We start from the raw sequence: 16,818 nt of genomic DNA, 5'->3' as shown, positions 1-16,818 counted from the left end.
AGCTACATTGATGTACCCCAATGGTACAGAAATGTTCCTCAGTGTCCATTTCTGTACCACAAAAGATACTTTTACCTACAGGAATAGGGTACAGTTGGCAGACCCTTGGCGATACAGCCCCAGTGACAAGCAAAGCTACGAACTGGTGCTCTTTTTTCTGACAGTGTGGTGTTTAAATGGGTTTTATTTGGAATTTTAACAAAATCCCTTTATGTTACAATATGGACGGAGGTATCCAAATGTGATGGTCATCCAGAGCCAGGATTGGCAACATAAAAAGCCAGCATGGTCAGTATTCACAGAATGTCCTCTTAGAACTGAGAACATTTCTATTGCAAGACACTGCAGCTCCAGAAAATGCCATTACAGACTAACTGTGGCATTCATTAACTTTGACCTAGAACCAGACAACTTGTTCTGAGAATCCCTGGTCATTATGAGCTGAATCACACACAATGTGTAGTGAAAGTCCATAAATTCAGCTGGGTTTGTTTTTAAATTTAGCTAAGGTCACCTCTTTAGCAAAACAGATGACATATAATCTAATTAACATGCTAAAAAAAGCCATTAGAGTATCATCAATAGATTCTGAGGTGTATTAAATAGGCCACAGGACTAACTCCTGGTGGAAAATGACCTTGAGTGTTTTTTCTTCTTTTTATGATCTACAAACAAAACATGAAGGATCTTTTTAGTTCCTAGATACATCTGTATGTAATGTTTGTAATGTACTGTCTTGTTGGACATCGCAGTGTTTAGATTCACACTCCATGCCTTTGGAGCCCCAGCCTTGGTCACATTCAAAGTGCACTACTTCATAAAATTCTTGCATGCTCCTCTGTTATCATTACCATGGTACAATATTGAACAGGCTGCAAATCATCATTAATTTGCAAAATAGGGACTGCCTCCCATTTATACATACAGTCGGCCCTCAGTTAATCAGTTCCAGACTCTACCGCGATAAGTGAAGTAGGATTTTTTATTTAGAAATCGAAAATTTTCGTAGTTAGAGCATAGAAACTCTGTTTACTACCTTCTAAGTACGGGTTATAACATTATTAGAGCCCTCTATGAAATAACACCCTTTAGTCACCATTACTGTTATGGTTGCTGGACAGGGAAGAAGGAACAGGGATACGAGGAATCAGGATCGAAGGGTTTATTTGGAATCACTCCAAATGCAGGACACAGGACCATGTAACATCAAAACGTCAATGACAGACCTGGGCTTACAGATGCTGACGTGGACTTGGTTCGTTGATTGTTGGATGTCAGTAGAGTCTGTATGTTGGTAGGAGATGATATATGTAGTTCTTGTTTAGTTCTCTACCTGCCTGTCAGCCTGCTCCTGGTAACTCTAATCCTTTTGTTGTTCAGCCTTAGTTACCCCTTTTCAGTTTTGACCCCTCGTGGTCTGGTTTTGTTTTTGTATCTCTAGTGTTTTTCTATTTAAATAAACACTGTTTTGTCTGGTGAGCCGCAAGTGGGTCGTCCAGTTTCCTATCTGCCTGCATCATGCCTCAGACACACACCAAATCCACCTGAATGCATAACAGCATCCTATCACGGTACCAGGCTTGAATTCACAGAGCTCCTGAGAGCGACCCAATCTTTCGCATGTGTTTGTAGAAGCAGTCTGCAAGCCTAGGTGCTGGATTTTATACACCTGTGGCTATGGAAATGATTTACAATTGAAAATATAAGATGCATTCGGCTTTAACCCCTGAATAATAGTCTACGTACAGTTTTAACAGATACTTTATATGCGCTTATCGGACCACGAAAATAACTTGCAATAATACTGAACCATGCAGTCATGTAGGCCTAATTAAATTACGTCACAGCTTGTGTTGACGTACATATGTATAGACACGTGTGCTCTGCATGCTAGGATATTCAGTATATCTGTAAATGACTAGGTGTTTGGATCAACACCGATATTTTCTCTTCTATGTTTTACTGATAACATTAAACGTAATAAAGGTATGATTATATAACCTTAAAGTTATTGGTCTTTATCTCAGGCAAATATCCTTACTATCGGCCGACTCAAGAGCCCCTTCAGCAGTACATTGAAGTTACAACAATCGTGCGTTAACGGATGTAACGCTGCGTTTAAAAAGTCATCGTACATTTACCCCAAAATATTTAAGAACGGCTGAATATTGTTGCGCTGTCTATACTGTGTCCTAAATGTAATATATGAAATACGCAGTTATACGTACTGTACCTACAGTACGATGGGTAGTCCGGAAAACAACAAGCGTATAGTTTTATATTTAAGTATGGTAAGAGGTGGGGCGATGTGGGTAGTGCGATCAAACAGCCGCTCGGTCTGCACGCAACACTGCCAACAGAAGGGAAGTGCTGTGTATCGCAGTGTGAGCGACGCTCGAAAGAAAAGCGGTATCTGCATGCTAAAGGTACCGCTGTGGGACAATATACAAAGGGCAGACTACAGACAGAGGAGGATCATCTGGAACAGCGTGCCCTGTCTGCATCGCTAATACAGTAAAGTACGATCCGAAAGAGGCTTGCTGGATCATTAACCCTTTTAAAAGAACATCCAGCACAGCCTCTTACACCTGGACCGCCGCGATCGAGCACTGCTCGTCGGTTCCTCTTCATGCAAAAATAAGGTAGTCAGAGATCCGATATGTCAGCCGTAACTTCTTCCATGTTTGATATTCCGAGGACTATTTTCGCGATTGAAAATCAGAACAACGCTGGAGGTAACCAGACAGGTAAGAGCAAGAGTGCCACCGGTTCGGTCGCCTTTGGCTGTGTCTGGTTTGGGTGTTGCAGACACGAGAATCTCACGTTAAGTGACACTTGAATGCATTGTCATTTAAGGCCACCCTGACTGCGTGCAGCAGTCCGACGCGTCCTGCGATCATAGAGGATCTTTCTCAGCTTCCCTTACCGTTTCTTTGCTGCAAACAAGTGCAGAATATAATTATTCTTGTCGTTTGAGGGAAGAGTAAGACAACATTTTAAAAGTTTAACTGAATACGTCTTTTATGAATACAAGAGTGACATGTTAGATACCATACATATCATCTTAATCTATATACTATTATTTTACATGTAAATGGTAATATTGTTCATTTTGATAAATAATTCGTTATATATACCCTCATTTAGCTCAAGTGTGTTTCATGCTAATTCTTGGGGAAAAGTATTAACACTTTTTTTTTTATTATACTGCAGATAAGGCACGTTTCGCCTAAATTTTAAAAAAAGGTGTGGCGTGAACAAATTAAACGTGATCGTACTCTTCTGTAGTCGATCGTATGCAGGCCAAATGCTGTATAACGCAGATGTTTTGGAATGTATGATCATCTATCAGATATATATTTAGCTGAGATGCCCATATAGTAGAAAGAGAAGCATGCTAGAAGCCTGCCGCTGCTAATGCTGAATTTATTTATCTATCAGCGCCGAGCAACATAACAGCCTGTACTGTTTATTTCAGCTGAATGGCACATTTAATACTTATCTTAATCCCATAACAAGATCATTTTAGTCTATTTATAGCAAAAACATTTACACGTTAATATGCAAATAAACGTTAAAACGGTAGGAAAAAAGAGAAATGCATGACATTAATGAAGTCATGTAAGAGCCTCGCAATAACATCTCACATTCTAACGAAGCGTCCGTGTTCAGGCTGACTCTTTCTATTTCAAATTATGTCAGAGTGAATACACCGTGTATATCAGTTTATGTGTATATCTGTTAAAATATGGGTTAATATGAATACACTTTAACGTATTTTATTGTAATTTGCCCTATCTGACTACTTAAGGCGTGAATATTTAACTGGAAAACTGTGTTCAAGTTACTGTGAACGGTGTCATCTGAACAGGGGCTAGATTATTTTAGTCTTCTTTTGAGATAAGTCTGCGTAATGTTATTATATTTGCTAATTATCTCACTAGTGTTATAAGAAGCAACATTTTCAGCTAATTTAAATTATTATTATTATTATTATTTTTACTTTCAAATGGTATATCGGAAACCATCAAGTACATTTTATTGTTATACGTTTACATTTTTATTAAGAATAGTTTGAGAAACTGGATGTTGGTAATTGGTGCTGCACTGAACACCACATTTATATTAGATATTATGGTTTGAAAACATTGAAAAATACAAAGTCTATTACCGTTATCGAGTCAGCATTATTGAAAATTGAATCTGACGTAGAAAGTGAAATTACAATGAGATAGGTAAATCTTTACGATGCATAAAATGTTATGTATTGCATTCAGATATGCCCCGTTTCACGTGAGATTATGGATGTTTATTAAATGAATCCAAAAGTTAATGCAACCTTTTATTTGAAGATAACTTCGGAGTAGCAGGAGTGAGTCATCTTCCATCTTGCTTGTTTTCCCCTATTGTTACAGGAAATAGCAATAAAATATGATTCATTACCCTGGCGTAGCCTAACCGATTTGTAGGTTAAGTTGAATTAGTGTCTAGACTACAATAGGCTATTACCAGAAACACCTGCATAGCGTAGCCCTATGTCACATATTTGACTTTTAAAATGGTGACAGTAATTGAAAAAAAATGTTAGGTCAGTGAAAATTGAGAATTATTGTAATATAAATACTATTATATGTGTCAGGTCTTAAAATGTATTTTTTGGTTGCATACATGCATCCATATCGATAAAAAGTACACTTCACAATTTAAAGAACACTGTTCAATTTGATTATTATGAGGCGTGTTTATGATATATGACGGTAGGAGTTACTGGCCCCCTGTGGAGCTCATCAGTTTACATAATGTGTGGACCTCTAGTGGTCATTTGAGAAGTTGCATCTGTAGAGTATTTCTCTATTGTTTGGTGCACAGAAGTAGTTATTTTTGACCCAGCCCCACAACATAGCTGTATTAATTTTAATGTTTAATGTCACTGTCACTTCCAAGAATATTTATGTAGCGTTGCGGAAGCCTGCAGTTAAATTGATACAACCACAGGAAGGCTTTGCTGATCCGATGCTTGATGTTTAAGATAGCTCGTTAACGTTGACCAACGTCAATATCGGGCACGCACGTCTGAGACATTAAGTTTCCTGTTTTGTTGAAGTCAATAAAGAAACTAATTTTAACGAGGTGAACTACGCTAAGTTTAGGTTTGCTTTGAGTAAGTAGGTGTGCGCCAGCTCTGAACTGCACAGCAGGCAGCATTAATATAGCACAGTGTGATCATCTATGGGTGTTTTGGGGTCTACAGACATTCTCTAATGCTAAATATTTGGCACCAGGGACGATCACTAAGGTGTTTTTATAGCATGACCATAGAAGGTCACTCAGAAGAGACACGTCCTGTAGATAAACTATAGAACTGTTTGGAGATTCTCCACACTTATTTTATGTTATTTTCTTCTTTTCTGCTTCACAGGCCAGTGCAAGCCGATGCCACCTCCTTCCCTGGGCACTTTAAAACTCGTCCACGGGAATGGAACTAGCGTAGGCACCATAATATCCTTCCAATGTCCGTCCAAGCACCGGCTGATCGGCGAGGGTACAGTGACCTGCGTGTGGCGAAGCAGCAGTTCGCAGTGGACGGGAGGAGCGCCCTGGTGTAAGCGTATGTATCGCTGTGGCAGGAGACCACACTGCGCTGCTCTTGTTGTTAGTTTCTGAACACCGAGATCTTCCAAATAAGTAATTAATAATACGTAGCGACCCCTGCTTTGAGAATGGACAGATGGGTGGATTACTGCAGTCAGTGTGTGTGTGTGTGTGTGAGAGAGAGAGAGAGAGAGAGAGAGAGGGGGTTTTTAAAAATGGGAGAAATTTACCTGGTAGGCCTATCTATTTTCTGCTCCCACTTGTCGTTTTTATGGAACCAACAGGTATTTACACCTTTGGGTAATTTGGTAACTAATTAACATTGGTGTATGTCTTGGACTGTGGGGGGTCTTATGCAAAGTCATCAGGGCAAAGACTCAAACCCTGGTCTGAAAGATGGTAGGCAACAGTGCTTGTCACTCTGCCCCTCCCTGGAAAGTCTTCTAGATGAAAATAAATAGATAAATCACCTCAAAAATGATGTGTTTCCCCTGCCTTACTAAGTAATAACTAGTTCTGACTTCATTAAGTTAAATGTGCAGGCTTGGCACTGTTCATAAATGTCTAATGAATTATGGGACTGTTTATTGTCAAAATGAAAATAAGTATTTGCATAAACTAATCAGAAATGCCATCTGTTTGTATACCATTTTTATTTTTATTGTCATTCATTTAAATAATTGCAGGAAGACTGAGACGTAATTGCTTTGCTAAAGATATAATGCAAAGGGTTAAAATAAATGACAGACTTAAGCGGCTTGGTGAATTCATGGAGACAGTGAAGTTTAATTTAATATATAAAAAAACTAAATTTGGCATTGACATCACAGCCATATCACTGATTGAATTTTCCAAGCATTCACATTAATATTTCAGTGTTTTGCATTACATCTCATCAGAGTTAATGTATTGCTGCGGCTTAAGAACCTTCTTTGATTGTTTTATTGAATTTTAAATGTTGATACAGCTCTTGTTTTGTTCTCATACTTGGCTTTTTCCCGGCGTTCAGCCCTGACGCGCTTTGAGGACTTTGGATTCAGGGTGGCTGTGATCGCCTCCATTGTGAGCTGTGTTGTCATCCTGCTGATGTCTATGGCCTTTCTCACCTGCTGCCTGCTGAAGTGCATCAAGAGACAGGAGAGGCAGAGGCGTGAGAGGTGAGGGCCAGCTTTTCCCATCGTTATTGCTTTCATTGTGGAAAGCTGTGAGCTTATGTTTGGATGGCTGTCGTGTGCGTGTAATAATAAGCCTGTCCAACTAAGCACTTTCCCTGTGTTTGACTTTGTTATTAACTTAGTCTTCTTATCAACCTGAAAGAAATAATGAGTGGTACTCATAGTACTCATAGTACCCATGGTACTCATGGTACTCATGGTACCCACTGGATTGAATTTGAATCTTGTCTTCTGTAACTGTTCTGTAAAAAGCAACGTAGAAAAAAAACCAACTCGTTTGACGTTTCAAATCGATTTTTGGCAGCAGAAAGTGACCTTTAATGACGAGAGCGGAAATGTTTACAAACTAAGAGTTCTTCTTGTACTAGCAAAATCAGATCATTTTATTCTGCAGCGTGTCCGTGAGCTGATTATTTATCCATCGGGATCCATGGAATCAACCCTAGTATCTCATGTGCTCAGCTTTAATGATGGGTGATGTCATCTTATGTCCAGGGAGACACATCTGTGGGTGGGGCAAGGGCACCTGGGTGAGACACAGGCCCCACACAAAGGCCGAAACAAGAAGAACAACAGAAGCAAGCAAAAGACCACATCGAGTCTGACCTGCGACTGTGTGGAGTGTAACAAAAGAATGTCCTATGGGTGAGCAGAGTCCACAGACAAAATGCTGAGAAGGAGTTTAAAATTAAAAAAAGCCGACAGATCGGCCCTGGCTGCAAGCCTCTGTAGCAGTTAATAACTTCGTTAGATGCTACATCTGCGCCCTGCATCATTTAGCACTTGCCAGTTTTGTGAGGAAGCCTCAGCATTGTTCATTCTAAGGCCTGTTACTTTTGGCCCCCCTCCTATTTTAGTTCCACTGCATAACAAGTGGTAATAGCATTAATATCACACTGCCCACTTTGCAGAAACATACTTATTATTTTGCGGCGCTTGCAGAAAAACGGAGCCCCAGTAACTGGGAATATCAGTTATATAATGGACAGATATATTTATTTTATTAAGCAGATAAGTTTGTTTTTAATAACATAATGCGCATATGATTTCTTAAAGTGAATAAGTCACATGTAAGGTGTAAGACTAACTCAGCTATGATTCCTGTATTTAGATAGATTGACATGTATATCTGTGCAGAGATGGACATTTCCGGTCCAAAAAGTACAAATCCAGACCAAGATTTTGTTTCAACCAACCAGCTGAGTACTCTGTGACTGTGACTCTTTATACTCAACTGGTTGGTTGAAACAAAATCTTGGTCTGGATTTTTACTTTCTGGACCAGAAATGTCCACCTCTGTATCTGCGATTGCACAGGTAGACCTTCTTTTCTGAGCAATTTTCATGTGCCCCCCCCCCCCCCCACCAGGTGCCATCATCTACTTGCAATGGATAGCCTCGCCTTTACCCCTGCCCCATTCCCCTGCAGTGCATACAGCAATCCTGTTGGGCCCCACCCCGAGTGTATCGCTCCAACCAAGAGCTGCAGCCCTGCAGAACAGACGATTAGTGTGATCAGCAGACCGTACATGGACGACCCCAATGGGAACTGTCAACGTCTCCTCAATCCTGAGAGGCAACCCTCGCAATTAATATACGTGTGAGTCAACAATGTGAAGATGAGACAATGAATGGACATTGACCAGCTACACAGGTCAAAGTTAAAATCACCGATCTCCTTGGACAAGCATCATTCTTGCCTTAAACTTTTACCAGATGAATGCTGCAGATGGCCAGGAATCGTCATGACCATTTGGTACTTTTAACAGATAGGATGTAGCAATAAGAAATATTTCTTCAGCTTTTTTTCCATTTCATGTTTTTACTGGGAACTTAGAGATTTGTTTTTTACTGGCAAAAACTAAAGTGTAGAGTAACCAGTCAGTGGAATGGTCCATATGTATTTCATAGCTTAGGAACTTATTTTTGACCAGGGCAAAATAAAATGGACAAAAAACATCCTTGTAAATCAGAAGTGAGAAAAATTGCTCTTTGAATGGAGTATGTCTTCCCTCCCCAAAACCAAGGAATATTCACAGTGTTATAGTTGTGAATGCTGTCACATGTGAGCTGAGAACATTCTTCATAATCAGGTGAGTCTATGGAACTGCTTGTTGACAGAAGAACATTTTAAAATTTCCTATGGAAAACATTGGATGACTACTGACAAAAGCAGAATATTGGTGCCAGGCAGTTAATTTGTAGGATCACAGTTGTAATACTTTATACTGTTTGCAGAGTAAAATGATTGTATTAAAGTATTTTAAAATACGTTTTTTCCTCTTTGTTCTAAATTTTGCCTTGCTAATAATTCTCAGAAAAGCAGTTTGTTTTCCTGTTACTGTCTTGACTCACACAGTACTGTTCCAGGGCTAACATGCACAGGAAAGCCCTTTTTCCACTGACGCTCTGTTTGCATGTCTTCACCTCTCTGCCAGCCCACTCCAGCTAATAAGTGTGAATTTCCAGCTCACGCACACAAACACTGTGCATCTGATACCCTGCATCTCTATGAAAATGAGCATAAATACGGCATTAGATATTCCCTGACATGACTGAGCATATTTATGCGCCTACTATTTGAAGCCTGCTTTCTGAAACCGGGTTAGCTTGGCTTGTTTGTTTTTTCCTTGGCTGGTAACCACAACAACGTGTTGGGTGCATGACATGGTTTCAGTGTTTGTTTTGCATATTAGGGAACTCTGCAGCCTCAACTTTCTGTTCCTATCTCACTAGCTGTTCATTCACTTGAATTTTTAGCAGACCTCATCTGCCATACAGCATTCTTCCTGGTGGGGGTACTGGCAGTTTGCCAAGGGGATTCGATCAGAGCACCCTTAGGCCAGGGGCACCAGCTCACTTTCTGGGGGGGATCTCCGGAAACACTAAAGCCATTTCAGAAATATAAGCTCTCCAGTGTACCCTAGACCCCCCCTCACCCTGCCGGGCTTCTCCCTAGTGGGAGCTGCCCCAGTGGCACTCTTATACCCTAACCACCTCAGCGGGCACCCCTCCATCTAAAGGAGCAGATGCCCTGTTTTGAGGTCCCTCCAGATCCTTGAGCTCCCCAGCATAGAAATCGACACCTGGCTACTTATACTCACCACCTTCTTCTCTCAGACAGTCCCCTCAACTTATGAGCATAGGTGAGGACAGGCACAGAGATTAATTGCTGAACCGGGTGCCAGTCTGGCATCTCTTTGCCACCTTGGACCTCCTCAGTGCCTTCAGGAATGATCGGCCTGTCAGTCTCACGTTCCTCCTCATCATCAGATGTTTTACTGTCGTTGTTGTTTCCACAGCAACGAAATTTAAAGGCGCATCCTCTCCACTGTCACATCAAAACGATAGACACATTAGTAACAATAAAACATCCAATAAATAAACAATAAATAAACAGGCCAGCATGATAAAGTAGGCATACCCCATACCCCATCACTGAGATACTGAAACTCCTTCTCTTTGAGCAGGAGTTCCCCTCACTGAATGGAGCAATCTGCTTTTATTTTCCATGAGAACACTATAGCTTTGGATTTGGATGCACTGATTCTCATCAGCAATGAACCGCTCAGTGTGAACCCCCCCATGTGAGTCTATGTCCTTCCAGCCAGGGAAGGACAGTGGCAGACTGGCAGCAAAAAGCAGCCCAGGAATTTGCCACTCACCATTGGAGGGGGGGGGGGGTATTTTTTGCAGATCATGATCAACCAGTTGGCTACCAATGAAATGAAGAATTATCCTTTAATCATTTACTGCGATTGACCTGGAGAAACACGCCAAAATGGACCAACAGGTTGGGCACCCCTGGTATATAGGCTATATTATGCCAGGATTGGAGATGAAAGGTCAGTCGTCACTGGGAGCATTCCCAAACAGTCTGATGGCCAGTCCGCGTCCGCCGCTGGCCAGTGGGATCATAACAAGGGATGTGTTTCACTAGAACTGTGTTGGAAATTGCGTACAGGCTAGTTACTGCCATTGAACACCCCCAGTCCAAAGGAGGTTCGCCAAAGGAGGCCCTACCAAAGGCTTAACTGTCCTCAGCAATTTTAGCAAAACTCCTGTAGTCTAATACGGGAAGGGGGAGTGACTGTTGAATATCATTTGCCGTACATCAGTGTAAGGCAGAGAATATTCAAGTTTAAAAATGATTGTAATTGCGATTTTAAAAATTAGCAATGTTAAAAGACGGATGGATTTAAATTAGAATTAGAAATAATTAATAAACAAACAAATTAATTAACTGTGTGTGTATCCTGGAGATTTTCACCATATTTAAATTATGCATACCATCACTTATATAACTGGTATATTTATATATCTAAATATTTACATCTTATGTATCAAGTGGCTAAGGAGCCAGCACAACAAAATGAAAACATCTGAATGCCTGTTTTTCACTTCACCTACGTTTAAAGATGCCAATTCGCGGACTACTTTGCATATCGCCGCCAGCTCGCGGGACACGTGGGGCTGCATGACAGCCAGCGAACAGATGGCGGCGTCCAACAGCTGGAGCAGCAGCATGGGGGGGCCGGGCGCAACGAAGTGCGAGAGGTAACCGGAGAGGCCTTAGTCATAGGGAAGAGCGAAAGTTACAGCACTTTCTACTATGGCAGGTTTGTCAGTCTCCTTTCAGCTCCTGTGATCTGAAATGAACTTTAATGAGGTTCGTTTACACAGCGTGCAGTTTCCGCAGCAAAATGGCCTCCCGCGCCGCGTAGAGGAGTCGGGCGTCCCGCCCCGTCGGTGACCTTCGCTTGTAAACTTCCAAAGGAGCTAACAATATTAGCCAACTTAGCCCGGTTACCAGGCTGACTTCAGATACACAGCTGGCTTTCAAAAGATCATGACAACCTCTGGCGAAAAATGCGACTTTCCAGTGTTTTTTTGGTTGTGATGTGAAAGTGGTGTTGTTAAAACAACTGTGCGCAAACTTAACCTTAATATTATGGAATATCGGTTTTTAAATTGAGATAAGCATAACATCGGGAAAAATGCGTCTGTATTGCATTTTATACTGTATATAAAAGTCATTTTGTTAAAAGAGCAAACGATTTCACAGGTTGTTTGCACAATATGCCGATGCGCTGTTGGAGTTCTCTAATGGTGACATTGCTCTGCTTTTAGTAGCAGCCTGTAAATGTCAGAATGGTTTTAAGGCTACCGAAATACAGTTTACTGTGGTGGGGCTAAGACGAGCTGCAACAAAATTGACGGGAAAGTTGTTTAGAGCCTGGAACTGTGCACTTCGGTGTTTGTTCAGAGTCGATCGATAAAGTTTGTTAAAAAGATTCTTTCGAGTTTCTTAAGTGCAAAATATTACCGACTAATTTGTTAGTTTTGCGTTTAAGCTTTATTATAAATGCGTGCATTAATACTTATTAATGGTACATGACCCTTTCAAAAATACCAGTGCGCTTTTAATGTTTCCTGTTTATCCTATACGATTTTTATCGCTTTTTTGAAGTTATAATCAATACCCTTTATTGGGATATTTAAAAGATCATAATTTCTGAAATGGGGTGCACAGGACAACATAACCACAGAATTGTATTGAAGTCACTGTCAAAACTGCTCTTGGTATAATATCGTCATGCATAATGGTTGTGCTTTAAAAATTGAGTGGTGTGTGAAAACACGTACCGACAGGGGCGGTAAAGAGAACCAAGTTTGCAATATTTCCGATGAAAGGGTGTGGTTGGAGTTAACGTGTCACAATCTGAAATGCTCAAACATGGAAACAAGTCAAAGACAATGATGCATTGGGTCTGAACATGAGACATTTTTGCTCTAAAGCATACAGATCTACAGCTGAGGAGACCAGAAAAGGATAGTAATATTTTTATTTAAAGAAAAATGATGTCTTTGCAGGATGCTGCTCCATTGTAGGGTATCAACACAAGATAGGCCTGAGGCTGAACCTGCACTGGATAAATCATAGGTGGAAAAAATTTGTTTGTCCTTTACGATAATATACAGTATTATTTGATGTGCAAAATAGTTGTGAAACAGGTGGTCTGTTGTAAATATTACACCTTGACATTGTGATGTTAAGGAGAATCCCCAGATGATTCTATAGAGAATAGAGAGGAAGACATGAGGAAGATTTCAGAGAAATTTTTGAGGTTTACCTGTAAATGTTTAGAGTGCTGTTTTCATTGTAGGTATTCATTTATATTAAATTTGTAATATATAACCTTCTTAGAAGCTGAAACCTAATTGCGCAAAGACAGTAGCATGATTTATATATATATATATATATATATATATATATATATATATATATATATATATATATATAAAATTAGAGTAACACTTTGTTCCTAGTTTAAAAAGAATAATGCAATTAACAGTCACAGAGTGTCTTTGTTATATATTGTCTGGAGCAAAGTAAATGCTAACAAGGTGAAATGAGTACTGAATGCGGACCAAATATCTGCCAAAGTAATTTTTGTGTGTGTGTGAATTATGTTTATTTTACATTGTGGAGACCGTTTTTTGTGTCCGCACGTCTGTGAATGCAATCAAAAAAAAAAAAAACACTACTGATGGTTAAGGTTAGGGCTGGGTAGGGGTTATGGTACTTATGTTGGGATTAGAGTTTTCCCCATAGAAATGAATGGAGAGTCCCCACAAAGATATAATTACAAACCTGTGTGTGTGTGTGACCCGTGAGCAGCAACGTAGATTCTTTCCCACCTGTTTGGTTTGATGACATCACAGGCTTTTCCGATCCAGTGGTCCCGCTTTGATAAAGTGGCGATGGCAGAATGACTGCTTATTTTTAACTTCTCTCCCACTGGCAGACAGTTACCGTGAACAGCTGATTAAGGATTCCGAATTCCTCAGAAATGACAAGCGAATGGGCACTGAGCTGGTGGATAAGCTGGTGTTACAGCTGAACAGGATCTACCCACAGATACTGAATGACAAGGAGGCGCGGAAGGTGAGAACCGGGGGTTCAGTCCCCCTGCTGTTTAGGGCTGAATGGGTCATGTGGACTGTTCATGAGTGCGAGTAACATTGTTTACTGTGAAGCTGATCATTAACCCAGTTTGTGAATCTGAAATAAATTTTCTGTAAATTCTTTAGAAGAATAAACCTAGTAAGCGGTCAACAGTTAATTACTGTTGTGAAATTGTGACATAAGATAAATTATTTAAGTTTCCCAGTAAACGGCTGTTGATGGTGTGATTCATGATGTAACTTAAGGTGAGTAACCTAAGCATCCCTGCAGTTCCGCAACTTGGGTGTGCCCACGGCCATCAGATTGCTGGAGCTGCTTTCCCACCTGCAAGGCAAAGGGGAGGAGGCCTGTTACGAGTTCTACCGGGCGCTGCACATCCACGCCGAGGAGGTGTACTTCAGTCTGCCCACGCGCATCCGCCGCAGGGGTGAGAGCCTCCCAAAACACACTCCGGTCTCAGGGTGGCATGCACTCGCTGCTGAGAGGCTGGCACTGCTCCACCTAGTGTCTGGCACAGTCAAAGCAACCTGCTACGCTGACACGTGGTCAGGCTCAGGGGGCGGTGAAATTTAACACAGGTGTGCAGTGAACAGCATGGCTTGTTTATGTGAATATTCAGTTTTCCTGTTCAAGTGATACACCGAAGGCGCTTATTAACGTCTTAGTTGCATGGTTTGCCCTGTATAAAGCAGGTGATTTTTAGACCTTTTAAATCCTTGTAATCACTATAGTCATGTCTGACTTGGGTGTATCATTATCATTTGAACCTGTAATTAACCAGTTTCCTTGCTGTTATTTCTGAAATGCTAACAATTGGTTTGGTGATAGTTTTTTTTTTTTTTAAGATCAGTAGTTTCCTGAGGGTGATAAAGATGTTTGGTTCAACTTATATAGACAGGAATGTTTTTTTTTCCACTACTTAAATGTAATGTCATTTCAGACGGTCCTCTTTTGTTGTTTTTTCTGTTTTTAACCACATGGTAGCTGGATTACGGCAGTGAGCTGTGACATAGACTGATTAACACAGACTGATATTCTGTACTCTGTATTTGCAGTTGAACTAACAGTTTGCTGCTTTCATTTCTAGAAACTACAGAACCAAAATGGACTAACACTGCTGACGACCTAAGGGAGAAATTTGTTCTAAATGACAGGGGTAAATCAAATAATACAGTACTAATGAAGCTCAGTCCGAAAAAATGTTAACTTTCTTCCTCCAGATGAATGGTGTTTGTGTCCAAAGACACAATGGTATTGGTATTTCAGGGCAATGCCACGCTCTGTTAGGGATTTCACCCCATTGAACAATGAACATATTTAACGACGGCTTTTGGAAATCATTCGGTATAATAATTTTAGTCTTTTTGATTTTGAATCTTCGGTATTGTAACATGCTTATAAAGTTTTTATTTTAAAACATCATAATGTGACACCTTTGGCCTCTGGACTGTACGTGTGACTAAAGTTATCCAAATGACCTGTATCGCATCATGGTTTTGGGTGTCGGAAACAAGCATATTTATCAAAGTACTATAATTCTGTAACTGTTAACTTAATCAAGCACGTAGTTCTGTTGGAATTGATCTGTCATACTTGGATGAAACTGACATGAGGCCATCTCTCTTAGGACATGGTTAAGGCAGTGAGGATTTCTTTTAAATCTGAACGTCAGATGAGATGCATAGTGTTACCTCAGCTTATTGCTGGCATGGTCTCTTGTTGGGGGTCTTTAACACTGATGCTGGTCTTGTCCGGCAGGTCCCTGGTTCTTCCTCAGTTGTTTCACAGTGGTGGTTGGAGTGGCGTTCCTCTATTACCACAGTGGTGAGTTGCGCTTCGTACCAGAAACACTTTGCATCTCAAATTTAGGAGAGAAACAGTAAAGCCAAGAATGCTAATATATTTAGATGCTGTCATATCAATGGCATTCCCAATAAGTGAGAGCTCATCTCAAGTAGTGACCCGTCTCTTCATCCACAGAGGGCAAAGGCCTGGGTAACGACACCAGGAAGGTGCTGGGATTCACAACACTGGGGCTTGGGACGCAAGCCAAAGAGGTGCTGATATCCTACATAGGTGACTGCAGGAGAAAGTAATAGGCCAAGCTCCTGCACCAACCAACCACTGCTAACATCAGGGGAAAAAAACAGGTTTGCCTCATGAAACAGGATGAGACAGTCAGGTTCTCTTTAAAAATGCATGCAAATTTTATATATAGAATGTAGTTTTGGAGTTTCTAAATATTTAAGAACATATATTTTAAGTGGACACTTGTTTATGCCAAGCATGGCGTTTCTGTACTCTTCATAAGAGTGTAACACTTGCTTGTTAAATTTTAATATCCTCTTTCCTTCAATGGTCTTTGCTGTTATTTTACCGTTGACCCAGTTTAGATCTGGTTGTAACAGATATTTTTGTAGCCTCAACATATCTGTTCAGGACTGCTCAGTCTACCTTCATTTTTACCATAAGAAGACGTAAAGCATCATTATAAGGACACTACGCCCTTAAGACATCTCCCGTGGTTCTGAACACTAATGCATTCCCTGTCACCTTAAAGGCCTGACCACAAAGACTGCGGAACAATGCCTACTCACCATCCACCATCTGTTACACATGCCGCCTATTAATAGCTACAGTCTCTTTTCCAGAAAGCTGCATGTTCGCTTTGGGAAACATTCAGATATTTTAACGTTTGTCCTGTTGTCGCCTTGCACCCGAACGCTAAGGGTTGTTTAAAACGAAATGCGTTGTTACAAGTGTAGAGCTATATTCTAATTTCTGTATTTTATATGTGGTATTAATAAATCACTCACTTCTAAGAAAATGAGTTCGTTTTAACTGGTGATGTATAAGGTTTATCCCATATGATGTCGTAGACGGTTTTGATGCCAGTAAAGCCTTCAGGACAGCAGGCCCGCTTGATTCTGCTTTGGCTGAAAATCATTTTTAGTAGCATTTTGTTTTCTATTCTGAGATACGAAGGTATAGAAATACATCCCATCTGGCTTACCGGTGTGTAACCTCTACCTTCAGCCGCATCCCAGCGCCTGCTGGCTTCCTTGAAAGTTTTGGAAACAAA

At 40.6% G+C, this 16,818-nt stretch overlaps 2 protein-coding genes across 6 annotated transcripts; both read left to right on the top strand.

Annotated features, from left to right (window-relative positions):
• The first annotated feature begins 2,310 nt into the window (after positions 1-2,310).
• LOC125744735 (sushi domain-containing protein 3) lies at positions 2,311-9,037 on the top strand. Of its 2 annotated transcripts, none has more exons than XM_049016891.1 (5): positions 2,311-2,747; positions 5,420-5,602; positions 6,602-6,749; positions 7,263-7,412; positions 8,136-9,037. In XM_049016891.1, the coding sequence occupies exons 1-5, from the start codon at positions 2,660-2,662 to the stop codon at positions 8,368-8,370; spliced, it is 804 nt and encodes a 267-aa protein (XP_048872848.1). In that variant the 5' UTR covers positions 2,311-2,659; the 3' UTR covers positions 8,371-9,037. The 2 variants fall into 2 exon arrangements, with proteins under 2 accessions (XP_048872848.1, XP_048872847.1); XM_049016890.1 differs by having other exon boundaries at positions 2,313-2,747; positions 5,420-5,608.
• A 2,176-nt stretch (positions 9,038-11,213) lies between these two features.
• Positions 11,214-16,566, top strand: card19 (caspase recruitment domain family, member 19). 4 transcript variants are annotated; one of them, XM_049016894.1, is made up of 6 exons: positions 11,214-11,323; positions 13,576-13,715; positions 14,007-14,163; positions 14,824-14,892; positions 15,495-15,560; positions 15,717-16,566. In XM_049016894.1, exons 2-6 carry the CDS (start codon positions 13,632-13,634, stop codon positions 15,830-15,832), a joined length of 492 nt encoding a protein of 163 aa, XP_048872851.1. In that variant the 5' UTR covers positions 11,214-11,323; positions 13,576-13,631; the 3' UTR covers positions 15,833-16,566. The 4 variants fall into 4 exon arrangements, with proteins under 4 accessions (XP_048872851.1, XP_048872849.1, XP_048872852.1 ...); XM_049016892.1 differs by having other exon boundaries at positions 11,226-11,385; XM_049016893.1 differs by lacking the exon at positions 11,214-11,323 and adding an exon at positions 11,400-12,710.
• Positions 16,567-16,818: the final 252 nt, after the last annotated feature.

Source organism: Brienomyrus brachyistius, chromosome 6 (genome assembly GCF_023856365.1).
Source record: "Brienomyrus brachyistius isolate T26 chromosome 6, BBRACH_0.4, whole genome shotgun sequence".
Classification (NCBI taxonomy): domain Eukaryota; kingdom Metazoa; phylum Chordata; class Actinopteri; order Osteoglossiformes; family Mormyridae; genus Brienomyrus; species Brienomyrus brachyistius.
This window is presented reverse-complemented; position numbering and strand designations above follow the sequence as displayed.